The sequence below is a fragment of the Acartia tonsa genome, chromosome 4 (genome assembly GCF_053477335.1).
Source record: "Acartia tonsa isolate MP-2025a chromosome 4, ASM5347733v1, whole genome shotgun sequence".
Lineage (NCBI taxonomy): Eukaryota > Metazoa > Arthropoda > Copepoda > Calanoida > Acartiidae > Acartia > Acartia tonsa.
This window is the reverse complement of record NC_137263.1, coordinates 52,894,438-52,920,615: the sequence shown is the minus strand read 5'-3', so window position 1 is coordinate 52,920,615 and position 26,178 is coordinate 52,894,438. Positions and strand designations below refer to the sequence as shown.

General features: G+C 37.6%; 2 protein-coding genes across 10 annotated transcripts; both read left to right on the top strand.

Annotated features, from left to right (window-relative positions):
- Positions 1-449: 449 nt before the first annotated feature.
- Positions 450-6,314, top strand: LOC145317750 (uncharacterized). 5 transcript variants are annotated; one of them, XM_080158986.1, is made up of 9 exons: positions 1,140-1,279; positions 2,079-2,192; positions 2,982-3,559; positions 3,799-3,855; positions 4,293-4,333; positions 4,667-4,803; positions 5,184-5,267; positions 5,661-5,745; positions 5,932-6,314. In XM_080158986.1, exons 3-8 carry the CDS (start codon positions 3,370-3,372, stop codon positions 5,662-5,664), a joined length of 513 nt encoding a protein of 170 aa, XP_080015112.1. In that variant the 5' UTR covers positions 1,140-1,279; positions 2,079-2,192; positions 2,982-3,369; the 3' UTR covers positions 5,665-5,745; positions 5,932-6,314. The 5 variants fall into 5 exon arrangements, with proteins under 5 accessions (XP_080015110.1, XP_080015112.1, XP_080015108.1 ...); XM_080158982.1 differs by having other exon boundaries at positions 5,184-5,745; positions 5,932-5,949; XM_080158985.1 differs by lacking the exon at positions 5,932-6,314 and having other exon boundaries at positions 5,184-5,902.
- Positions 6,315-11,565: 5,251 nt separating this feature from the next.
- Positions 11,566-17,430, top strand: LOC145317749 (uncharacterized). Of its 5 annotated transcripts, XM_080158981.1 has the most exons (9): positions 12,256-12,395; positions 13,195-13,308; positions 14,098-14,675; positions 14,915-14,971; positions 15,409-15,449; positions 15,783-15,919; positions 16,300-16,383; positions 16,777-16,861; positions 17,048-17,430. In XM_080158981.1, exons 3-8 carry the CDS (start codon positions 14,486-14,488, stop codon positions 16,778-16,780), a joined length of 513 nt encoding a protein of 170 aa, XP_080015107.1. In that variant the 5' UTR covers positions 12,256-12,395; positions 13,195-13,308; positions 14,098-14,485; the 3' UTR covers positions 16,781-16,861; positions 17,048-17,430. The 5 variants fall into 5 exon arrangements, with proteins under 5 accessions (XP_080015105.1, XP_080015107.1, XP_080015103.1 ...); XM_080158977.1 differs by having other exon boundaries at positions 16,300-16,861; positions 17,048-17,065; XM_080158980.1 differs by lacking the exon at positions 17,048-17,430 and having other exon boundaries at positions 16,300-17,018.
- The last annotated feature ends 8,748 nt before the right edge of the window (positions 17,431-26,178 follow it).

The window sequence follows — 26,178 nt, the reverse complement described above, 5'->3', positions numbered from 1 at the left end:
AATCCCCAAATTAAAAAATATTTACCTGATTTAAATTTATTATTATGACCAGACATTATTAGCTGATAACTGTTCACCAATTCACCCGCAAATATCAACTGATTAAGCCTTTCATTGCAGGGCAACTTTCTACCTACTAGCTTTGTCAGCACATATTTGTTATTAAAATAATCAAATAACAATTCATGAACTCTTATTATAATATATTTTTTTTTTAAATATTTATATGTATTTTAATAATATTTTTTTTTTCTCAAAAATAATTATTATCAGCTCTCCTTTCCCTACTTTCTCCGTCCTCGAGTTCCTATCTGAACATGTACCACAGGACCCCCTACCTGAGATCTTAACCTCCTCCCAGTGTCCCATAAATATTTCGCCACCCGTGATCCACTTTTCTTAATTGTAACTAATTTTTCAGGTGAAGATTGTGGCGGCGCCGTAGTCAAAAACGATTGTTCCGATGGAAGCTCAACCTCGTCAAAATTACCCTCAGCTACAGGAGCAGGCACCACAGATTCATCTGTCACTCCCACCTCTACTCCTTCACCTACAGGTATAATTTCTCTATTCTCATTCTCTGAAACTCTGTCATTATCAACCTCAACCTCACTCTCCTTCTCCTGAATCTCGTCACTCTGTCTTTCCTCTGCCAACTCAAAACCATCATTTTCAGATGACAAATACACAACATCTTCACTCTCTCTCTCCTCTACAGTTTCTTTCTCTACAGGCATATTGTCAACCTCCAAAAATATCTCATCGGACGGACAAATTTCAGGTAAAGGAAAAACGTTAAAATTAACCTCCTCCCCTAGAACTTCCGTTCGAGCATGAATTTTTCGAATTTTATCCCTAGCTACAACCTGATTTTTCTTGATGGGATTATTCCCAAAAGGTGCCAACTCATACAATGCATCCGAAAATTTCTTAACTACAATAAAAGGCCCTCCATAGAAAGACTGTAATTTCTTGGACACGTCAGTTTTTACAATATTAAAGAAAGCATAACAAACATCTGTAACTCTTAATGCCTCCCTCTGTACTCTGTGTTTATTTTGAACCTCTAAATATAACTTGGATTTTGTAGAAATTCTCTTAATTACATCCTCCATATTTTTCAGAAATTCCAAATACGACCGCGAGGATGAAGATTCAACAGACGGGACTGGTGATAGAAAATCGAGAGGAATACGTGGCTGCCGACCAAAAACCAGAAAAAATGGAGAATATCCAGTTCTAGTACTCTTGGAACAGTTAATCACCAACGTAGCCAAAGGTAATTTTTTAGCCCAGTCCTTTGTTCCATGATTTTCATCTACTTTCAAAGCAGCATACAAACTTTGATTTTGCCTCTCTACAGGATTCGAATTTGGATTCCTGGGGGGAATTAGGACAGTATCCACCCCCAATCCTTTCATCACGCCTTTAAACACATTGCTTGTAAAATTTGTACCTCTATCCGATCTCAAAGCTCTAAATAAACCATAGGTAGGTACAAAATTTTCCAATATAGCCTTTACAGTTGTTTCAGTTTTAGCATCAACCAACGGACATGTAAAAACATATCTAGAAAATAGACAAACCATGATTAAGACAAATTTAACCGTCTGTCCCTGATGATAACATGGAGTCCAAGGTCCAACCAGATCTACGGACATATTAGCAAAAACTTCACTACTTTGAACAGAATGAGTTATAGGTGAAACATGTTTAGGATTACTTCCAGCCTTTTTCAAACATGTAATACAACTTCGTATTCTCGATTCCACAAACTTGTTCACGCCAGGCATAAAAAATCTCTCATTTATCTTACGTATTGTCTCCTGCACACCTCTATGTCCAGAACCATATCCACCATGAGCTGAATCAAATATATCATTGTATAAAGAAAGAGGCACTACAGGCCTCTCGACGAAACCCCCTTCGGCCAAAGGCTGTCTGAAAATTACAACCCCCTCTAGCACATACATATGGCCAATAAGATTGTACAATAGTTCTTTTCTGCCAGATAACTCCGCCCTCTCATAAGACGACAACTGTCTCCTTTCCAATATCCATAACCTTATTTCATTTAGGATCTCGTCCTGCTGAAGACTACTTTGCCAGACAAACTCAACATCCGCCTCATCCTCTGCAGAATGTACCTGCATAATAGAATAGATTTGATCCAGAAATGGTGAATCATCCAGGTAAGGATCCAAAATTTTATTATCTGTCTCTCTACACTCCTGACAATCCTTCAGTCGATGATTCTTACAATCTAACTCAGTTCTCGACAAATAATCTACGTTCACATGCTTAGTCCCCTGTCGATGGATAACTGTAAAGTCAAAACTTTGCAAGAAAGTTATCCATCGATAGGTGACACCGTTTATTGATCCTTTAGCCCAACGTTTATAATGCACTAGTGAAATACTGTCTGTCCGAACCAAAAACTCACGAAACCTACAAAAGTGTAAAAAATTCTTTAATGCATATACTAATGCACCTAATTCTCCTTTATAGGAAGGATAATTTTGTTCTGCAGCATTACACTTCTTACTACAGACACCAACCACTCTCTCCACACCATCCTGTTCTTGCGAAATAATCCCTGCAAAATACTGAGAACTATAATCTACATCCACAATAAAAAGATTAGGATTATCCCATTGAGGATAGCCTTTACACATTTCAGTCTTGAACATTTCCATAAATTCAGTCCATACTCTGTTCAACTCTTCTGTCCACTTTATTATAGTGTCATTCCTGTGACTATCCAACATGCACGACCTCTTGGCATAATCAGCAAAATATCCTCTGTAATAATTAGTAAATCCCAAAAATTTCTGCAACTCCTTCCCTGTTCTAGGCTTGCCCCAATCCTTAATCCGTTCCAGATATGCAGGATTCATTTTCAATCCATCGGCACTAATAATATGTCCCAAATAATGGCATTCTCTAGTCAATAAATCACACTTATCTAAATTTAATTTCAGGTTGACCTGCCGAAGAACTTGAAACAGTGCCTGCAGATGCTCTACATGTTCCTCTGGACTTGATGAAAACACGATCAGATCGTCCAAGTAGCTGATACAGAATCCATACATACCTGGCAGGATAGACAGCACCTTATCCATCAGAGCACAGAACAGGCTGGGTGCATTACACAACCCAAATGGCAACCTGTTAAACAAATACATCCTGTTTGCTGCACTAAAAGCTGTTAACGGTTTAGAGTCTTCATCCATAGTCATCGAATGGTAGGCAGCTGTCAAATCAAGAGTACTGAACACCTTGCCAGAACCCAGCTTCGTCAAATTATCCGAGATCAGTGGCAGCGGCCACGCCACCCGCTTAGTCACGTTGTTGAGGTTGCGGAAATCGATGACAAACCTCAACTTAGCCTCTGCTCCAGGTGCAGCCTTCTTTTTCACAGCAAAGATAGGACTGGACCAATCCGAGAAACCCTCCTCAATAATGCCAGCATCCAGCCATTTGGTCAACTGTTCCTTCAATTTAGCATCGTACTCTGGATTCAAAGGAATATTTCTGGCCTTCACAGGTTTAGCTCCAGGTAACAATTCTATATTATATGTCATTAATCTACAATCACCAATATCTGAATCATTCATTGAAAAGATATCAAAATTTTCCAAACAAATTTTAATAATCCTGGGTTTCAATTCTGGATTTTCCTTAATCATCTGATTTTCATCTAACTTCAATTTTTGAATAATAAACTGTACCCGTTCATGCATTTTTTGCCCCGACAACTTTTCTGGCTTATCCAATTCATTAATTGTTTTATTACAGGTAACATCTTGATTATCCATGATGAAACAATGCCCCATCTTCACATTTCTCAGCAAGGTAATAGGTTTTATTGACGCATTAACCACATTAACCACACAGGACCCATCTTTCCGTGGCTGATACACCCCCTCAATAATCATAATCCCATTGCCACTTGTCATCTTAGAAGAATTAGGGGACACGTACCAAAGCCCATCATTCTTTAATCCAGTCACATGCACCACAGCGGTAGATCCTCCAGGATAAAAAATAGTTTTATCCAGCAACTTCACATTATACTTCGTTGAATATAACTCTCCAAACCCACCCCCCTCCTTTATCCCTGGCAAGGTAGGTTTAGATGGAATTTCAGAATTCATTCGTCCGAACAAAATAGGAATTTTCTGTATCTCTGCCACCACCTGTTTCTGTAAACAGGAATTAATAGGAACAGATTCCCCACAAAATTCAAACTTATCTTCATCCAAACAAATATTAATTTTATTCTTTTTCAGGAAATCAGATCCAAGATTTACCAACCTACTCGTCACCTCAGGTACATAAAATATCTCCGTAAACACAGCTTGAGTTCCAGCAAATCTAAATTTCAACTCAACATATCCAATAATATTAACTTTCTTTAAATCTACTGAATATGCTGATAATTTAGCAGGACAAAACTCAACTCCATGTTTATCAAGAATTTCTCTAGATATCAAAGAATTAAAATTATTTCCTGTATCAATAATTCCTAACTCCTTCACCGGAATATCAGCCCCAGGCACAAGAAATTCTAAATCCGCACAAATAGGCATTTTCGTTATCTTCAAAAACTTCACAATCTCTTGAAAACACTAGTCATTATAATTAATATATCCATATATTTTAGATATACATCATTCCACTACACAGCAGTCAGCCCCTCATCTGTCACCAGCCGCCAACATACTGTTCAATTTATGAAATCCTGTACATCTCCCAAACTACCAGCATCACACAGCTACACTCCAAGTTTTTTTTATACAGGTAAGTACCTCTCGAAGTATTCAACCTTACATAGGTACTTATCAAAAAATAATATATAGTAGATATATATATATATATATAAATATATATATATAATGTTTTCATTAACACGATCACACCTTGACTGACGAATAAACAAGACAGTAATGCTTTATAAAGTTGAAAGCAATAATGTAAATACAAAACAGCAAAATTAACTATTTACAGTACTATAGCCTATATAATGAATATGAATAAAAGAACGATCTATAAATTTCATCCTAGAATGAGATTTATACATCAAATCAATCATATCCATTACATAGGATATTGCTGGAAATTGTTTCTGGCTATGTCAGCAATCATAGCCTCATACTGTTTCTCATCTCTGCTCTTTTCAGAATCCACAACAGGCCCCACCTGATTGCCCCACCTATCCACAACAGGCCCCACCTGATTGACTGTCTTCTTCAGAAACTGCTCAGGTATTACCCTATTATTAGGCACTCCAGGACCCTCTTTCTTTTCGCTACCGGCTGAGAAAAACTTAGCTTTGGTCTTTCCTATGCGAGAATCAGGAGCTGGCGGCTTGCCATCTCTCTTCTGCCAGCAACTAGCCACTACATGACCTTTTTTCCCACAATACCAACAAATCATAGTTTTAGCCTTCGAATTCAGAGCCCCAATCACGTTCTCAACCTGATCCCAAGGAATATCATCATCCCCTTCAATCCACGCATTATTATCGCCAATCTCAGTCCTGCCCTCCATATCAGATACATGCACTTCACTGATTACAGGCCTAGCTTTCACCTCCCTAGAATCCTCTAGCCTCAACCCTTCCATAGCCTGAGAATAACAGGACGTTACATTTTCAGGTGATACGTGTCCAGAACGAGCCCAGCTTACATAATGCTGACCTCTGCGAATCAAATAAGTCAAGAAAGCACTGTAATCTTCCAGGTAATGCATAGATTCAATGAAATTAGCCATATCTCTAGCTAAATCAGAAAACAGCAAATTCTTAGCCACATTATTATAAAAATCACGCCAAGATTGTCTAGAAATTTGACCAGGATGCATAAGCCTAAACAGACGCAATTTAGCATTGAAAAACACATCCACATTCTGACCACTCTTTTGTTTCAGGGCGTAAAAGAATTCGGTAGCCGACTCTGTATCAGCAAAAGGTATCACCAACCTTCTTATCAACAGGTAATAACCTAAAGCACTTAAGGAAGCATTAGCCTCCGGCGTAATCAACCTCCCCATCTTCTTCCCTTTGCACTCAAAAATCCTATTGTACAGGATGTCCTTGAAAAGCATAGGATCCTCCAACTTTGCGAACCTAGCAACCCTCCATAAGGATAAGAAATAATCCTCAAAATCAATGTTTCCATCCCAAAATGGAGCATCCCGCACAAAATCACTATCCCACTTGACTCCTCTTACAAGACAAAACTCCTTAAACTGCTCCTCTACAGTCTGTTGGCTTACACTACCGCCGGCCACCTTTTTATAGGCCTTAAGCACTTCAGCCCTTTCCTCAATTAAAGGAAATATATCCAACAATTGATTTTCATATTCGGTCAGACAACTCTCACGAACATTCATCCAATTTCCATTCCCAACAGGACCTAAAAACTCAATCTGCGAAAACTTCAAATGTCCAGGAGCACTTTTCCCTCTTTTAGCCTCAAAATTTGTAGAATCCAATTTAGCCTCCACACTCAAACGATTAATGAAAGATGTATTAAACGAATCATCCCCCGTCGCCTTGACTGCAGATACACTAGCCCCCATACTTGTTTCATACAAAAAACCGCTAATATCCCCATCCACTGGCAATTGCGCCACCTTTTTCTTAATAGTAGCCAAATCAACATCATAACCTAACTTCTTATGCTCATCAGAGTTCTTAAACTCTTTCACCTTATTCTCCAGCCGTTTATTCGCCGCCGTTAACTTATCCACCTGATCTTTGACAGTCGTATGCTCCTGCAACATTGCCCTAACATATTTTTTTATGCTTTCAGGCACAACGTCATTCTCCACCTCGCCCAACGCCAACTCCACATTCGCATTGGCACCTGCACCAGCATCCTCAGCCGCAGCATCCTCCTCCTCCCAATGTTCGGGAGTTCCATCATCATCCTGACTGTCATTCTCCCGAGGACGTTTAGGCGGCCGTCCACGCTTGCCTTCAGTTTTACCCCGCTCTCCTTTTTCTCCATCAGCCATATCCGAGCACTGGAACTAGATCCGCCGTGAAATTTAGATCAAAAGAGTTAAAGAATGAAATTCCACAGAAACCTGAAATATAAATCAAGTTAGAAATATAAAAATTAAAACAAAACTGTGAAAAATCCGAGATAAAAAAATATCTCAAAAAGTGAGTGACTTCAAATTAAACACCACTTCCCCCACCCTTAACTCAGCAGCAGGTCTAAATAACACGTAGCACAATAAGACTGCGCCAAATGTGATATAGACAGACTTACATAAGTTAATGATAGAGTAGACTTAATGTTCAATTCAAAATGCAAACAGATTTTTAAGTATTTATTATATTGGATTAAATGCAGTTTTTGATTAAATAAGATTATATGTTGATACTATATTTAGAAATGATTAAATATGTTAATAAGTCAAAACTACTGATTATTCAAAGCTGGATAGTTCTGAAGTAGCAGGATGTCTGTCTGTATATCAGGACACCAAACAACAGGATGACTGTCTGTTTAATTAATACAATGTATTAATTAACTATGCACTTTGAAGGGGTAGAATATCTGTCTGTGCAAACTATCTAAAGTAGTAGGATGTCTGTAAATAGCTGTATTGGTCTTAATAAAGACTCGAACCCGAACCAGATAATGTTCTGTGTTAGGACTCTCAATATCAACTGACTTAAATATATTTTCTCTTTATTCTTTCTGAGAGCAATTAAAGAGCAATTAAGAGTAACAATTAACATATGGTCTGCAAACTTAAATATATGACATCACAACATAAATATATGACATTTACCCCCTTCTGAAACCATCCAGCTAAGCATGGTTTCACCATCCATCAGGTTGATCCAATAAACTAGGATCAATGTCTTCACTGGGTGAACCTACATCGAAATTAACCCCGGCCTCCAGTCCTTCCTCTCCTTCACCCACTGGAGGAGGAGTGTTCAGCGCCCCTCCACCAACCTCAGCCGAAACGCCCACTGTTGCCGCTATGACAGCATTACTCGCTGCAGCAGTTACAGGCCCTCCTACAGCCACCATCACAGCATCATTTACCGCTGAGGCGGTATCATTCGCAACAGCCACCTCTGCAGCAACCGCTGGCCCATCTGCCGACATTGCCACCTCCATCTCAACGCCACCAGTGACCTGAACACCTCCCGAGACCATCATCACTCCGTTGCTAGCCCCAGCACCGTCAGAAGTTCCAGCCTGCTGCAACTGCCAATATGACGCCGCCGGTAAGTCATTGTTTATTCTGCGCCGGATCTCGCTAAGCTCACTAAAAATATTGGACAGGTGCCTTTGCACTTCAGCCTCTTTTTTCGCCATCTCAGAAATAGCCTCTTGAACCTTAGTTCCCTGTCCTGCCAAAACACTTTCCACTTGTTGGCTCACCTGCTGTCCCAACTTGGCTGAACTACTTTCCCAATTATCAGTCATTGCTGTCTGTACACTTTGTACCATATAAGAAGTCTTTTGCTGTGCAGTAGTAGCCACCATTTGCTGCATCTCTGTATCTACCTTCCTTATACAGTCCATTAGATCCCTCTTATGCGAGGCCAACATATCTTTAATCCGATTATGACTGTCCGTCTGCCAAAGTTTCTGTGCAGTGTTCAAACTTTTGACTGATTCTCTTACAGCTTCACGAATTTTTTCCTCAATCATAGGCTTTAGAGTCACAGCAACAGAATTACTGATTTTACCTATATCTTCATCACTGAGCGGCGCCAAGCCACGTTTGTCATTCTTGCGCTCAGCCTTATTTCTCTCAACCTCAGCACGTAAATCTGGTAACTCCCTCTTTTGTTTAGGCCCAAGAGAATCTGCCCCAGCAGGCCGCTTAACCACGCCCCTTCTGGAAGTACCTTCCCCAGCATCATTATAAGCATTGCTGGCTCCCCTTCTGGAAGTACCTTCCCCAGCATCATCATAAGCCTTGCTGGCTCCCTTAGACCTGACCGACCCAGCAGCCTGATTTGGCACAAACTTACCAAATCTGCGCCGTCCATCACCAGAACCAGTATCTGCCACCTTTTCAGGCTTGTCCGTAGTAGGCTCAGTCCAACTGTCTATCTCCGAACCACTCTGTTCACTGGGCAGACGATCCCTGGAATCAAGCTCAACTTCAAGACTCACGTTGCCAACATCGTCCTCATCATCATATCCAGGCTCATACCTGGGGGATTCTACATCATACTGCCTCCTGTCATCTCTTCTATACACAACATGCCGCCGATTAGATCTGCCAGCTTCCAACATCTCAACAGACGGTTCACGCTCCTCCCGCCGACCAGACGGCCGCTGATACCGCCTTTCGTTTCCATCTCCATTTCCTGATAATAATCAATAATTAAATATTAACATTTTAATATTCTAATATTTTAACATTTTTCATATATAAGACGACATTCAAAACGAAATACTTTACATAAATTATATTTATCAGGGATGCCAAATTTTAATTACTGTTTTCCCGATAACGCGAAAATTTGACGCAATTACACAGTCTGCCTAGACAACCAACACACAGCAATCCAATAACCACCCCAGCAGCACCCATCACCGCCATAACAAAATGCTGCCAACTATTAGTCAACCAATCAATTGAGGAATTATACAAATGTACAAACCAATCTTCTGTCACCTCTACAACAAACGCATTTGAATTAGCAGCCAATTCCGAAAGTTTAGCCTCTTCCACAGACTCCAACACCTGTCCTTTCTCTCCCTTATCCAGCAGATGCTCAAAATTCAATGGTACCTTCAACCAACTATCCTCCAGCCGTTTAGTCTGAACCAGCTGCATTCCTGCCCCCTTATTGCCTAGATATAATCCAGGTTTAACTCTCACAAATACTGGATTTTTCCTACACTCGACAACCATTAACAAGGAAACATTTTTAACTAATCTTGTGAATGGTTCTACAGCAACAATTCTGTCATCCATAAACAGAGAAAAATGACCAAGATAACACGGCAAATCTGCTCCTATAGTCACATTCAACCATCTTTTTTTACATACAGACACAAGCTCCATCTCCCCCAGATGTTGTACCAACAAATTTCCGACTTGCTTGATGTTGGAATGAAACAAATTATTCTCCCAACACCCCTGTTCTGCCTGCAAAATCCTTTCCACTTGATGATAGGAAGAAGTTAACTGTAATAATAAAGCACCATCCTCCTCTTTTTTTCGCATCCAAGGAAAGAAATTCTTTTTAGCAGTTGTAATCCACAAAACTACATCAGGAACGTTGGTATGAAAATAATGCAAATCAGTCAGAAAGTCAGAAAACTCCACTTTTTTCCCCAGTTTTAATCCCAACGAAAACTGTGGAGAAATCGCCAACCAACTTTGGCCACCCTGATTATTAGCATCATCCGCCATATTAGAAAATGTAAACAAAGTTAAGTTTACAATTTCAACAGTCCGAAAATAACTAAAATAACGTCTATCTTCCTGTGATCTATTGTGAACTATCACTCGATCAAGCCCAAGCCGCAGATCAGACTCCAGACAGTGTGCCCCAATGAACTGGTCCTCAAGAAAACAACTGTTATCAGGTAACATTGAAATTTGTATATTTTTCAAATAACTTGTAATCTGAACTTCTTGAAAAGTATTAGGCACAAAGGTATTATTTAAATAAATACCATCTCCTCTGCACTGAGGGTCAATCCCATACGTCATCATATCATCATACAGGATGCTACCATTTATGAAATAAGTCAGTGACCGGTCATAAAACGCTACAGGCAACCGTCGTCCATCTATGTCTAACACCCTCTGTTCCTCCATCCTTTTACAATCTTCACTAGAAATTAACTCATCACTACTAACAACAGCTGGTGCCCCTAAATGTAGATGGCTATATTTGCCGCAATACCAGGTGTGAACCGTTCTGTCGACGTGACATTGTACCGCGGGCAAAAATCTCACTCCAACTTTTTTTAACAGATGACCGCTGACTGTTCCATTAAACTCATGCTGACCAAATACTGTACATTCTGAAGCCCTCAACTCAGGACCGTCGCCAACACACTCCTTTACTTGCACAGATATCACATCAGCACCACAAGGTAACAAACACAATCCCCAAATTAAAAAATATTTACCTGATTTAAATTTATTATTATGACCAGACATTATTAGCTGATAACTGTTCACCAATTCACCCGCAAATATCAACTGATTAAGCCTTTCATTGCAGGGCAACTTTCTACCTACTAGCTTTGTCAGCACATATTTGTTATTAAAATAATCAAATAACAATTCATGAACTCTTATTATAATATATTTTTTTTTTAAATATTTATATGTATTTTAATAATATTTTTTTTTTCTCAAAAATAATTATTATCAGCTCTCCTTTCCCTACTTTCTCCGTCCTCGAGTTCCTATCTGAACATGTACCACAGGACCCCCTACCTGAGATCTTAACCTCCTCCCAGTGTCCCATAAATATTTCGCCACCCGTGATCCACTTTTCTTAATTGTAACTAATTTTTCAGGTGAAGATTGTGGCGGCGCCGTAGTCAAAAACGATTGTTCCGATGGAAGCTCAACCTCGTCAAAATTACCCTCAGCTACAGGAGCAGGCACCACAGATTCATCTGTCACTCCCACCTCTACTCCTTCACCTACAGGTATAATTTCTCTATTCTCATTCTCTGAAACTCTGTCATTATCAACCTCAACCTCACTCTCCTTCTCCTGAATCTCGTCACTCTGTCTTTCCTCTGCCAACTCAAAACCATCATTTTCAGATGACAAATACACAACATCTTCACTCTCTCTCTCCTCTACAGTTTCTTTCTCTACAGGCATATTGTCAACCTCCAAAAATATCTCATCGGACGGACAAATTTCAGGTAAAGGAAAAACGTTAAAATTAACCTCCTCCCCTAGAACTTCCGTTCGAGCATGAATTTTTCGAATTTTATCCCTAGCTACAACCTGATTTTTCTTGATGGGATTATTCCCAAAAGGTGCCAACTCATACAATGCATCCGAAAATTTCTTAACTACAATAAAAGGCCCTCCATAGAAAGACTGTAATTTCTTGGACACGTCAGTTTTTACAATATTAAAGAAAGCATAACAAACATCTGTAACTCTTAATGCCTCCCTCTGTACTCTGTGTTTATTTTGAACCTCTAAATATAACTTGGATTTTGTAGAAATTCTCTTAATTACATCCTCCATATTTTTCAGAAATTCCAAATACGACCGCGAGGATGAAGATTCAACAGACGGGACTGGTGATAGAAAATCGAGAGGAATACGTGGCTGCCGACCAAAAACCAGAAAAAATGGAGAATATCCAGTTCTAGTACTCTTGGAACAGTTAATCACCAACGTAGCCAAAGGTAATTTTTTAGCCCAGTCCTTTGTTCCATGATTTTCATCTACTTTCAAAGCAGCATACAAACTTTGATTTTGCCTCTCTACAGGATTCGAATTTGGATTCCTGGGGGGAATTAGGACAGTATCCACCCCCAATCCTTTCATCACGCCTTTAAACACATTGCTTGTAAAATTTGTACCTCTATCCGATCTCAAAGCTCTAAATAAACCATAGGTAGGTACAAAATTTTCCAATATAGCCTTTACAGTTGTTTCAGTTTTAGCATCAACCAACGGACATGTAAAAACATATCTAGAAAATAGACAAACCATGATTAAGACAAATTTAACCGTCTGTCCCTGATGATAACATGGAGTCCAAGGTCCAACCAGATCTACGGACATATTAGCAAAAACTTCACTACTTTGAACAGAATGAGTTATAGGTGAAACATGTTTAGGATTACTTCCAGCCTTTTTCAAACATGTAATACAACTTCGTATTCTCGATTCCACAAACTTGTTCACGCCAGGCATAAAAAATCTCTCATTTATCTTACGTATTGTCTCCTGCACACCTCTATGTCCAGAACCATATCCACCATGAGCTGAATCAAATATATCATTGTATAAAGAAAGAGGCACTACAGGCCTCTCGACGAAACCCCCTTCGGCCAAAGGCTGTCTGAAAATTACAACCCCCTCTAGCACATACATATGGCCAATAAGATTGTACAATAGTTCTTTTCTGCCAGATAACTCCGCCCTCTCATAAGACGACAACTGTCTCCTTTCCAATATCCATAACCTTATTTCATTTAGGATCTCGTCCTGCTGAAGACTACTTTGCCAGACAAACTCAACATCCGCCTCATCCTCTGCAGAATGTACCTGCATAATAGAATAGATTTGATCCAGAAATGGTGAATCATCCAGGTAAGGATCCAAAATTTTATTATCTGTCTCTCTACACTCCTGACAATCCTTCAGTCGATGATTCTTACAATCTAACTCAGTTCTCGACAAATAATCTACGTTCACATGCTTAGTCCCCTGTCGATGGATAACTGTAAAGTCAAAACTTTGCAAGAAAGTTATCCATCGATAGGTGACACCGTTTATTGATCCTTTAGCCCAACGTTTATAATGCACTAGTGAAATACTGTCTGTCCGAACCAAAAACTCACGAAACCTACAAAAGTGTAAAAAATTCTTTAATGCATATACTAATGCACCTAATTCTCCTTTATAGGAAGGATAATTTTGTTCTGCAGCATTACACTTCTTACTACAGACACCAACCACTCTCTCCACACCATCCTGTTCTTGCGAAATAATCCCTGCAAAATACTGAGAACTATAATCTACATCCACAATAAAAAGATTAGGATTATCCCATTGAGGATAGCCTTTACACATTTCAGTCTTGAACATTTCCATAAATTCAGTCCATACTCTGTTCAACTCTTCTGTCCACTTTATTATAGTGTCATTCCTGTGACTATCCAACATGCACGACCTCTTGGCATAATCAGCAAAATATCCTCTGTAATAATTAGTAAATCCCAAAAATTTCTGCAACTCCTTCCCTGTTCTAGGCTTGCCCCAATCCTTAATCCGTTCCAGATATGCAGGATTCATTTTCAATCCATCGGCACTAATAATATGTCCCAAATAATGGCATTCTCTAGTCAATAAATCACACTTATCTAAATTTAATTTCAGGTTGACCTGCCGAAGAACTTGAAACAGTGCCTGCAGATGCTCTACATGTTCCTCTGGACTTGATGAAAACACGATCAGATCGTCCAAGTAGCTGATACAGAATCCATACATACCTGGCAGGATAGACAGCACCTTATCCATCAGAGCACAGAACAGGCTGGGTGCATTACACAACCCAAATGGCAACCTGTTAAACAAATACATCCTGTTTGCTGCACTAAAAGCTGTTAACGGTTTAGAGTCTTCATCCATAGTCATCGAATGGTAGGCAGCTGTCAAATCAAGAGTACTGAACACCTTGCCAGAACCCAGCTTCGTCAAATTATCCGAGATCAGTGGCAGCGGCCACGCCACCCGCTTAGTCACGTTGTTGAGGTTGCGGAAATCGATGACAAACCTCAACTTAGCCTCTGCTCCAGGTGCAGCCTTCTTTTTCACAGCAAAGATAGGACTGGACCAATCCGAGAAACCCTCCTCAATAATGCCAGCATCCAGCCATTTGGTCAACTGTTCCTTCAATTTAGCATCGTACTCTGGATTCAAAGGAATATTTCTGGCCTTCACAGGTTTAGCTCCAGGTAACAATTCTATATTATATGTCATTAATCTACAATCACCAATATCTGAATCATTCATTGAAAAGATATCAAAATTTTCCAAACAAATTTTAATAATCCTGGGTTTCAATTCTGGATTTTCCTTAATCATCTGATTTTCATCTAACTTCAATTTTTGAATAATAAACTGTACCCGTTCATGCATTTTTTGCCCCGACAACTTTTCTGGCTTATCCAATTCATTAATTGTTTTATTACAGGTAACATCTTGATTATCCATGATGAAACAATGCCCCATCTTCACATTTCTCAGCAAGGTAATAGGTTTTATTGACGCATTAACCACATTAACCACACAGGACCCATCTTTCCGTGGCTGATACACCCCCTCAATAATCATAATCCCATTGCCACTTGTCATCTTAGAAGAATTAGGGGACACGTACCAAAGCCCATCATTCTTTAATCCAGTCACATGCACCACAGCGGTAGATCCTCCAGGATAAAAAATAGTTTTATCCAGCAACTTCACATTATACTTCGTTGAATATAACTCTCCAAACCCACCCCCCTCCTTTATCCCTGGCAAGGTAGGTTTAGATGGAATTTCAGAATTCATTCGTCCGAACAAAATAGGAATTTTCTGTATCTCTGCCACCACCTGTTTCTGTAAACAGGAATTAATAGGAACAGATTCCCCACAAAATTCAAACTTATCTTCATCCAAACAAATATTAATTTTATTCTTTTTCAGGAAATCAGATCCAAGATTTACCAACCTACTCGTCACCTCAGGTACATAAAATATCTCCGTAAACACAGCTTGAGTTCCAGCAAATCTAAATTTCAACTCAACATATCCAATAATATTAACTTTCTTTAAATCTACTGAATATGCTGATAATTTAGCAGGACAAAACTCAACTCCATGTTTATCAAGAATTTCTCTAGATATCAAAGAATTAAAATTATTTCCTGTATCAATAATTCCTAACTCCTTCACCGGAATATCAGCCCCAGGCACAAGAAATTCTAAATCCGCACAAATAGGCATTTTCGTTATCTTCAAAAACTTCACAATCTCTTGAAAACACTAGTCATTATAATTAATATATCCATATATTTTAGATATACATCATTCCACTACACAGCAGTCAGCCCCTCATCTGTCACCAGCCGCCAACATACTGTTCAATTTATGAAATCCTGTACATCTCCCAAACTACCAGCATCACACAGCTACACTCCAAGTTTTTTTTATACAGGTAAGTACCTCTCGAAGTATTCAACCTTACATAGGTACTTATCAAAAAATAATATATAGTAGATATATATATATATATATAAATATATATATATAATGTTTTCATTAACACGATCACACCTTGACTGACGAATAAACAAGACAGTAATGCTTTATAAAGTTGAAAGCAATAATGTAAATACAAAACAGCAAAATTAACTATTTACAGTACTATAGCCTATATAATGAATATGAATAAAAGAACGATCTATAAATTTCATCCTAGAATGAGATTTATACATCAAATCAATCATATCCATTACATAGGATATTGCTGGAAATTGTTTCTGGCTATGTCAGCAATCATAGCCTCATACTGTTTCTCATCTCTGCTCTTTTCAGAATCCACAACAGGCCCCACCTGATTGCCCCACCTATCCACAACAGGCCCCACCTGATTGACTGTCTTCTTCAGAAACTGCTCAGGTATTACCCTATTATTAGGCACTCCAGGACCCTCTTTCTTTTCGCTACCGGCTGAGAAAAACTTAGCTTTGGTCTTTCCTATGCGAGAATCAGGAGCTGGCGGCTTGCCATCTCTCTTCTGCCAGCAACTAGCCACTACATGACCTTTTTTCCCACAATACCAACAAATCATAGTTTTAGCCTTCGAATTCAGAGCCCCAATCACGTTCTCAACCTGATCCCAAGGAATATCATCATCCCCTTCAATCCACGCATTATTATCGCCAATCTCAGTCCTGCCCTCCATATCAGATACATGCACTTCACTGATTACAGGCCTAGCTTTCACCTCCCTAGAATCCTCTAGCCTCAACCCTTCCATAGCCTGAGAATAACAGGACGTTACATTTTCAGGTGATACGTGTCCAGAACGAGCCCAGCTTACATAATGCTGACCTCTGCGAATCAAATAAGTCAAGAAAGCACTGTAATCTTCCAGGTAATGCATAGATTCAATGAAATTAGCCATATCTCTAGCTAAATCAGAAAACAGCAAATTCTTAGCCACATTATTATAAAAATCACGCCAAGATTGTCTAGAAATTTGACCAGGATGCATAAGCCTAAACAGACGCAATTTAGCATTGAAAAACACATCCACATTCTGACCACTCTTTTGTTTCAGGGCGTAAAAGAATTCGGTAGCCGACTCTGTATCAGCAAAAGGTATCACCAACCTTCTTATCAACAGGTAATAACCTAAAGCACTTAAGGAAGCATTAGCCTCCGGCGTAATCAACCTCCCCATCTTCTTCCCTTTGCACTCAAAAATCCTATTGTACAGGATGTCCTTGAAAAGCATAGGATCCTCCAACTTTGCGAACCTAGCAACCCTCCATAAGGATAAGAAATAATCCTCAAAATCAATGTTTCCATCCCAAAATGGAGCATCCCGCACAAAATCACTATCCCACTTGACTCCTCTTACAAGACAAAACTCCTTAAACTGCTCCTCTACAGTCTGTTGGCTTACACTACCGCCGGCCACCTTTTTATAGGCCTTAAGCACTTCAGCCCTTTCCTCAATTAAAGGAAATATATCCAACAATTGATTTTCATATTCGGTCAGACAACTCTCACGAACATTCATCCAATTTCCATTCCCAACAGGACCTAAAAACTCAATCTGCGAAAACTTCAAATGTCCAGGAGCACTTTTCCCTCTTTTAGCCTCAAAATTTGTAGAATCCAATTTAGCCTCCACACTCAAACGATTAATGAAAGATGTATTAAACGAATCATCCCCCGTCGCCTTGACTGCAGATACACTAGCCCCCATACTTGTTTCATACAAAAAACCGCTAATATCCCCATCCACTGGCAATTGCGCCACCTTTTTCTTAATAGTAGCCAAATCAACATCATAACCTAACTTCTTATGCTCATCAGAGTTCTTAAACTCTTTCACCTTATTCTCCAGCCGTTTATTCGCCGCCGTTAACTTATCCACCTGATCTTTGACAGTCGTATGCTCCTGCAACATTGCCCTAACATATTTTTTTATGCTTTCAGGCACAACGTCATTCTCCACCTCGCCCAACGCCAACTCCACATTCGCATTGGCACCTGCACCAGCATCCTCAGCCGCAGCATCCTCCTCCTCCCAATGTTCGGGAGTTCCATCATCATCCTGACTGTCATTCTCCCGAGGACGTTTAGGCGGCCGTCCACGCTTGCCTTCAGTTTTACCCCGCTCTCCTTTTTCTCCATCAGCCATATCCGAGCACTGGAACTAGATCCGCCGTGAAATTTAGATCAAAAGAGTTAAAGAATGAAATTCCACAGAAACCTGAAATATAAATCAAGTTAGAAATATAAAAATTAAAACAAAACTGTGAAAAATCCGAGATAAAAAAATATCTCAAAAAGTGAGTGACTTCAAATTAAACACCACTTCCCCCACCCTTAACTCAGCAGCAGGTCTAAATAACACGTAGCACAATAAGACTGCGCCAAATGTGATATAGACAGACTTACATAAGTTAATGATAGAGTAGACTTAATGTTCAATTCAAAATGCAAACAGATTTTTAAGTATTTATTATATTGGATTAAATGCAGTTTTTGATTAAATAAGATTATATGTTGATACTATATTTAGAAATGATTAAATATGTTAATAAGTCAAAACTACTGATTATTCAAAGCTGGATAGTTCTGAAGTAGCAGGATGTCTGTCTGTATATCAGGACACCAAACAACAGGATGACTGTCTGTTTAATTAATACAATGTATTAATTAACTATGCACTTTGAAGGGGTAGAATATCTGTCTGTGCAAACTATCTAAAGTAGTAGGATGTCTGTAAATAGCTGTATTGGTCTTAATAAAGACTCGAACCCGAACCAGATAATGTTCTGTGTTAGGACTCTCAATATCAACTGACTTAAATATATTTTCTCTTTATTCTTTCTGAGAGCAATTAAAGAGCAATTAAGAGTAACAATTAACATATGGTCTGCAAACTTAAATATATGACATCACAACATAAATATATGACATTATTATTATAATCCAGAAATGGTATTTATATAGTACCTTTATTACATATATTATTATATATGAAGGATATAATTATATATCTGTCATAAGTTGATATGTACGTACAGCTATGTGGAGCCCTGCTGCAATGGATATATTATAACTTGGATGTTACACCAGATTTTCAAGTACTTTGATAACGTGATGCTCGCAGCTATTTAAAATAACGTTACTTTCAATCATTCCCCTTTACCTAATCCCCTCCTACTGGATGAACAAACTGGCCAATAAATGAGGTGCTTATTAGTAAGCTAAATTGACGACAATTTTTCTCCTGTCATAACTTCCACATTCTACATCCATTGCAGCCGTACTGCATGGCTTCGGCGACTGATATTTCTTCCCAGAATTAATAACATTAAAATTTTAGGTGTGAAATATTTGGATACAGGATATACATGGATATATTGACAGGGAAAAAATATGTCGTGCTAATATTGACTTCACTTATTGGTCAGTTCGTTCATCCAGTAAGAGGGGATGGGATAAAGAGTTATTGTTATTTTAGCCAGCCTTATTATTAGTTTATTAGAGTACTTGAAAATATGGTGCAACATCCAAGTAATCATATATCGATAGTAACAATAAAATCAAAGTATGTTTTTAGATTGTGTGATTTTATAGAAGTTTAATTAGTCAAAAGGATTTATAAACGGTAACCTACACATGGTAAGGTTCTAGGTTTTTCATTGATTTATAGCCTTGAACCACCAGAAAGTGCAAAATTTCCTATTCGAAGCCGAAACGATGTAACCAATAAAAAATGGCGGCTCCATATTGCTGGAAATGTATGTATGTGTCTGTATGCAATATGTACTATAAGAACCCAGGTAGGGAGGGGACATTGGACTGTTTATTACACTAGTCCCCAAAGTTTTAGCTTTCTTATTCTTTGGCTTAACAACTTTGGGGACTTTTATAGAATTTTGATTGGTTGGTTCAATAAGTTCAGTTTCCGAACGTTTCAACCACGATTTGTATTCTACATAATTTTGTGTATCTTCATTGGGGTTTTACATCAATTTATCGGCCATTGTCTTATCCCTTTAGATCCCTGATACGAACCATATTTGCTTTCAGATATAAGTAAATACAACATTTTCCCCTTTATTTACAAATTACGTAATAAGTTGTCATAAATGGAAAATAATTTGATAATATTTTATTATCTATAATACAAAGTAGAATGATGTCTGTCCGTCCGTCCGTCTGTCCGTCTGTCCCTGAAGATCTCGGTAACCACTGAACCGATTGGATTGTTCTCTTTAGGGAATATACCTACTGGTACTGTGGTGGTTTTAGGCTATTTCCTTAGAGGGGGGGGGGGGGCGAAAATTTGCTATTCATTCACATTTTTTTCGGCTGGGTAGGTAATAGAAGATGTAATTATACCTCTTTGGGCAAAGCCTTTAGAGCACTCTAGGGGCACTTGAGGAGGGGGGAGTTGACTCCTACAAAACCTTTTTTTAAAATTTAGATTTAAAAAAATAAGCAATCTCTATGGAGGGTGGTGGTACCTTCCCCCAAAATAGTTATAAGCTTTCCCGGAACCTATGAGAAGCTACCCTGTTAAGGAGAACCCGATCGGTTCAGCGGTTAGCAAGATCTTTTGGTACAAATAGACAGACTGACATCGTTCTACTTTGTATCATAGATTAGCGTTTAAGCCCCTACCAATTATGTCTTCAAAGGGGTGAGAGGGGGCATTAATACCAGGGAGGGAGGATACATTGAACTGTAAATTGCATTAGTACCCAAAGTTTTATAATACCGTTATCTTATTGGGTACTTCTATTGAATTCTGTTTGGTTGGTTCCAAACTAGAATGTCAAACTTATTAAAGGTCTGTGGACAAGTGCGTAGCATGAGTTTGGTCCCTGCCTTGGACAAGATGGCGAAGTCGCCCAAGCTCCTGAGGCCTACCATATTCTGATATTCTATTAAAGGTAATTTTAATCTACAGAAGGTGTAATTTTGTTTATTATCATTGGGGATGTATATAAATGTATCGCCCTTTGGTTTATCCTTATCCACATACGACCACACACACACACACCATGCACATACTCCCTTAGGTTTGATTTCCCAAGTGGGATTCAATATGAGACACATCTCAACAAGGTTACTTAATACACACACTCACACACACACATACATACACACACACACACTACATACTTAAACACACTCTGTACGCCACTTTCTAGATAGCAACTTTTAGGGTGGCTGACTTACGTGTACATATTTTAAAAAGCGAAGCTTTTCTAGAATTAGAGTCGGTCCTAAAGGTTAGCTCTTTTCATTAATCTAAACATGTTAGAATTGTCCTATCGAGTTCAACCTTTGTGTGATGATTTCTATAACAGTTAGTACGACCTTGAAAGAGTAGTAACTCTTTAATTGTTACCTTAAAGTCCGTACGTATATTTGAAACTTTTTGTACCATGTAATCATCATGTTCATCTGATTTTTGGAATATGATTCCTAGGAAAACAAAGTACAATATTATATACAAGGCCTCTCCTCTAATATCAAATCCTAAACATGTAAGTATTTTCTTTTCTCGTATTCATTCGAATCCGGTGGATAGGAACCGGTTCTCATCCATACGAAAAAACTATGTCTAGCATCGTATTATATCCAGCTTTCTACGAATATAAAAATATACAATGATAAGATTAAAACCAGTTTTTTAGCCGGTGCCTTCGGCACCTCGGGGCTAAAAAAAACTAGTTCTAATCTCATAATTGTACATTCTATATCCACGGAAAGCCGTTTATAATACGATGCGAGAAATAACTATTACTTTATCCTGTATTTAAGCAATTACAAATTCATGTACTAATTATAAAGGCAGAATCTAATGAAAATTGAGGGGAAAAACATAATTAATCTTCTATTCCTGTATCCTTGTTTTTGGTGTAATATTGTGAATGATGAGAGGTATCATATTTCTCTAATAATATTATTAATCCATAATTTATACCAGAGACCAGTGGCGTGTATAGTGGCGTGTATAGTGGCGAGTATAGTGGCTAGTATAGTGGAGAGCATAGTGTAATATTGTGAATAATGAGAGGTATCATATTTCTCTAATAATATTATTAATCCATAATTTATACCAGAGACCAGTGGCGTGTATAGTGGCGTGTATAGTGGCTAGTATAGTGGAGAGTATAGTGGCGAGTATAGTTGCGAGTATAGTGGCTAGTATAGTGGCGAGTATAGTGTAATATTGTGAATGATGAGAGGTATCATATTTCTCTAATAATATTATTAATCCATAATTTACACCAGAGACCAGCTTGGCGTGTAGAATGGGAGTGGTGAGTGTTAAAAGCCCCTAATAAAATTAAAATTCAATGTTCCTGCCTTCCCCCTTTTTCATCCCCAAACAATTTCATCCCCCCCCCCCCTGTGGTAAATTTCTGTGCACGCCATTAAAAAGACCATAGGCGTGCATTGGGAGAGGAGAGGGAGGGGAGATGAATATATTTTCCTATCTATTTTTTTGATAATGTGGAACTCCCTCAGAAAATATTTTCTATTTGGGAGGGGTTGAACATTCCAGGAATGTTGTAGGGAGGGGGGGGGGGGATTTATTGGATTTTTCTACCCCTTGCATCAAAAGTCGTGTACACGCCCTTGCCAGAGACCAAATACTTGAAAGGTACACTTGGGGGATTTAATATACACATACTATCGGCTGCGCCCCTTGAATTAAGGTCTTATATATAAGATGGACGGGGTTAACCACAAACACATTAAATTCTAGTTGATCCATAAAACACCTTGGTTCAGTGTCTAGATTGACAGACAGAATAAAAAATACAACTTCTATAATATTAGGATACAATTATAAATCTATTTTTTTGGATTTTAGATTATTCATGTTATTGCGATCCGTACCTAGAAATTAGCACTATTTAGTTGGGCCATTTTCAATCCTTTTGTAATATTGTATTGAAAGGAATTTTTAACATAAAATTTTGTTTCATTATATTCTAACTCCTCTAAAATAGTCCAAATCTGATCTGGACCATTGCAAAGAAAAAAAAAATATTGTGGTTTCTCAGATCTTACTGGTCTCCTTATAGTTATTTTTGGGGGGTATCATCCCTCTTACTACCTTCAATTAACTTTTTGGACTTAATTCTTTTTATAGCCTTTCATACATTCACCTTCTTACACCAAAAACACAAAATAAAAACACTCACACACACACATACACACATGGACTAAGATATCTATAATTTAACATGAATGGTTTAATCAAGTTCTAACTCAATGTTTTCATTCTTATGGATATAGGAAGTATTAGAGCTTTCATACACATTAGAAGGGCAACAATGGGGTTAAAGATTTAAATATACAACTTACTATATAATATACTAGCGGCTACGCCCCTAAAAGTAAAAAAAATTGGGGGGGGGAGTGGTTTTCTAGGGGCGAATTCTCTTGGGAGGATGATGGTACCCTCCCCCAAAATAGTTATAAACCTTCCCTGTATCTAAGAAAAGCTTCATTGCTGGTACTGCACCCATTCTTTTAAAAAATTTGTTCTTGTTAAAACACAATTTCTTTTTCAAATGAAATAACATTATGGGTGAATTGAGGTAGTGTTGGAATTCAATAGGAAAAGAAAAACGTAATAGAAGCTAAAATGACTTCTGATAACAGCTAAAGCATTTGTTGAAAAAATAATTTGAAATGGAATTTAACCTTTTCTTTGTTTAATATTTCTAGATTTAATTCGCTACTGAAAAACGAAATTTTATTTTTTTAAAGTATAGTTTAAATGCAAATTTATATATGTAGTTACAAGAAATGTATATTATTTTAAGATTCAAAGATTTATTAATTTGATATATAACTTTTATATATTTTCTAGCGTTCTATAGTTTTATCAGGAATCTAAAGAGATTAGAAAATGGCCGATGAAATAATATACATCCCCAATTATGATACACAAAGTTACCACTTCTGCAGATTACAAAAAGTAGTTGAAACGCTTGGACACTTAACTTAATAAAACAACCAATCAATATTCAACACAAATCCTCAAAGTTGTTTAGACAACGAATAATAAAACGTTATTATAAACTTTGGGGACTAGTGTAATAAAAGCCCAATGTCCCAACTCCCCCCCCCCCTCTCTGAGTTTTAATAAGATATTCTTTTAAATATTTAAGTTTAAAGAATTTATCTCCCAAGTTTGTGTAATCCAGGAATGTTAAAACTTAAATTTGACTATTATTCAAAGCAAAGCTATAATTAGGTTAGGTCCGTCCGTACGTCCGTCACAGATAGCTCCTTTTCGTTAAAACAGGCATGTTATCTATTTAAAACTTTGCATAAGGATTCCTGTCATAATTAGGTACGATTAAGAAATCGTAGCAACTCTATAATCGTTACAAGATAGTCTGAGCGTCTATTTAATACATGCTAATTTTTAACTTTTTTCAAACTAATTTTTGTTTGATATTATTAACCTATTCATCTTAATTTTTAAAAGCGAAGCTTTTCTATAATTAGGGTCGGTCCGTCCGTCCGTCCCTACGTCCGTCCGTCCGTACGTCCGTCCGTCCGTCCGTCCGTCCGAGATAGATAGCTTTTATTCGTTAATTTAGGCATGTTAGAATTGTCCTATCGATTTCAAACTTTGCATGATGATTCCTGTAGTAGTTGGGTACGATTTAGAAAGCGTAGCAACTCTATAGTCATTACCAGAATGTCCGTACGTCCATTTTAAACATGTTGATTTTTCTACTTTTTTAACAACAAATTTTCAAGTGTTTTAATTATCCGTTTGATCTGATTTTTGGTATATTGATTCCTGGGACAACAAAGAACAATATTATAAGCGAAGCAACTCTATAATCAAGTCCAAAAATGTAAGTATGTCCATAAACATTATCCTGTTTTTAAGCAGTTTTTTAACAAATTTACCTACAATTTTGATTCGACATTTATACATTTATGTTCCGATTTTTCAGTTCAGATACTATACAAGTGTTAATGTCCGTTTGTCCTACCGTTTCAGTGCTTCGCTTTTATGGATGTTGTCATCCTTGTTTAATAATGATTTCTAGAACAACAAATTGATCTATTTTAAGCAAAGCTTCTCTATAATCAAGTCCTTAAAACGTAAGTGTGTCCTAAATGTATGCAAAATTTGAGTACAATTTTGTTTATGATTTTAAATTAATATACTGCTTATTAGGTTTGACACTCTAAAAGTATTAACGTTCGTTTATTTTACCATATGATTGTAGAGCTTCGCTTTAATGGATGTTGTCATCCTTGTTTTTAGCAGAAAATAATTCTAAATGAATTTCATTGAAATGAACAGAGCTAAAGTTTCTCTGAGAAAAAAGTAAGATTTTGGTTGAGGAGTAACAAACTTTAACCAAACTTTCAATGTTTCTCACCAAAATTTGATTTTCATTTTACAGAATTGAGCAAATTTGATTCATCTGTTGATGAAAGAGAATAATTATTACTCAAAAGGAATATATTTGAAGTAAGAATTTTAGGTCATCAATAAAGTCTTATTACAAGGAATTTTATTTAAATGGGACATATTTTTACAATTAACAAAGATAACTTATACGAAATTTTAATTAAAAATTTTATGATTATTGAAATTTTAATGAAATATTTCCCTTTTTGATAAAAAGAAGAATATTTTTTAAAGCGAAACATGTTGATTTTCCCCCCTTTTTTTTACAACAAATGTTTATATGATCTAATTATCCGATTGACCTGATTTTTGGTATACTGATTCCTGGGACAATAAAGTACAATATTATAAGCGAATCAATTCTATAATCAAGCTCTAAAAATGTAAGTATGTCCTTAAACATTATCCTGCATAAAGCAATTTTTCAACAAAGTTACTTACGATTTTGATTTGACTCTTATACATTTATATTGTGCTTATTCAGTTCCGACACTCTACAAGTGTTAATGCCCTTTTGGTCCTACCGTTTCAGAGCTTTGCTTTTATGGATGTTGTCATCCTTGTTTTTGGATAAACAACTAAATCTGTTTTGCCGGATCTTACCATTGCGCAGCAAGTTATCATGTTGATCACACGAACTTTGTCTGAAAGTCATATCATCGCATTGTAATGACTTGCACCTGTTTTTAGCTAATGCAATCCCCCAAGCTCTAATTTAACAATTAATGTCCCAAATCTTAGATAGCAGCTGT

What these genes read in the sequence shown, in the direction of transcription:
- LOC145317750 (XM_080158982.1), top strand. Translation starts at nt 3,370, where the DNA reads ATGACAAACCTCAACTTAGCCTCTGCTCCAGGTGCAGCCTTCTTTTTC. An exon ending in TCTTCACATTTCTCAGCAAG is followed by an intron (nt 3,856 to 4,292) that starts GTAATAGGTTTT and finishes ATTCTTTTTCAG; the next exon opens with GAAATCAGATCCAAGATTTA. An exon ending in CAACCTACTCGTCACCTCAG is followed by an intron (nt 4,334 to 4,666) that starts GTACATAAAATA and finishes CATATATTTTAG; the next exon opens with ATATACATCATTCCACTACA.
- LOC145317749 (XM_080158977.1), top strand. Translation starts at nt 14,486, where the DNA reads ATGACAAACCTCAACTTAGCCTCTGCTCCAGGTGCAGCCTTCTTTTTC. An exon ending in TCTTCACATTTCTCAGCAAG is followed by an intron (nt 14,972 to 15,408) that starts GTAATAGGTTTT and finishes ATTCTTTTTCAG; the next exon opens with GAAATCAGATCCAAGATTTA. An exon ending in CAACCTACTCGTCACCTCAG is followed by an intron (nt 15,450 to 15,782) that starts GTACATAAAATA and finishes CATATATTTTAG; the next exon opens with ATATACATCATTCCACTACA.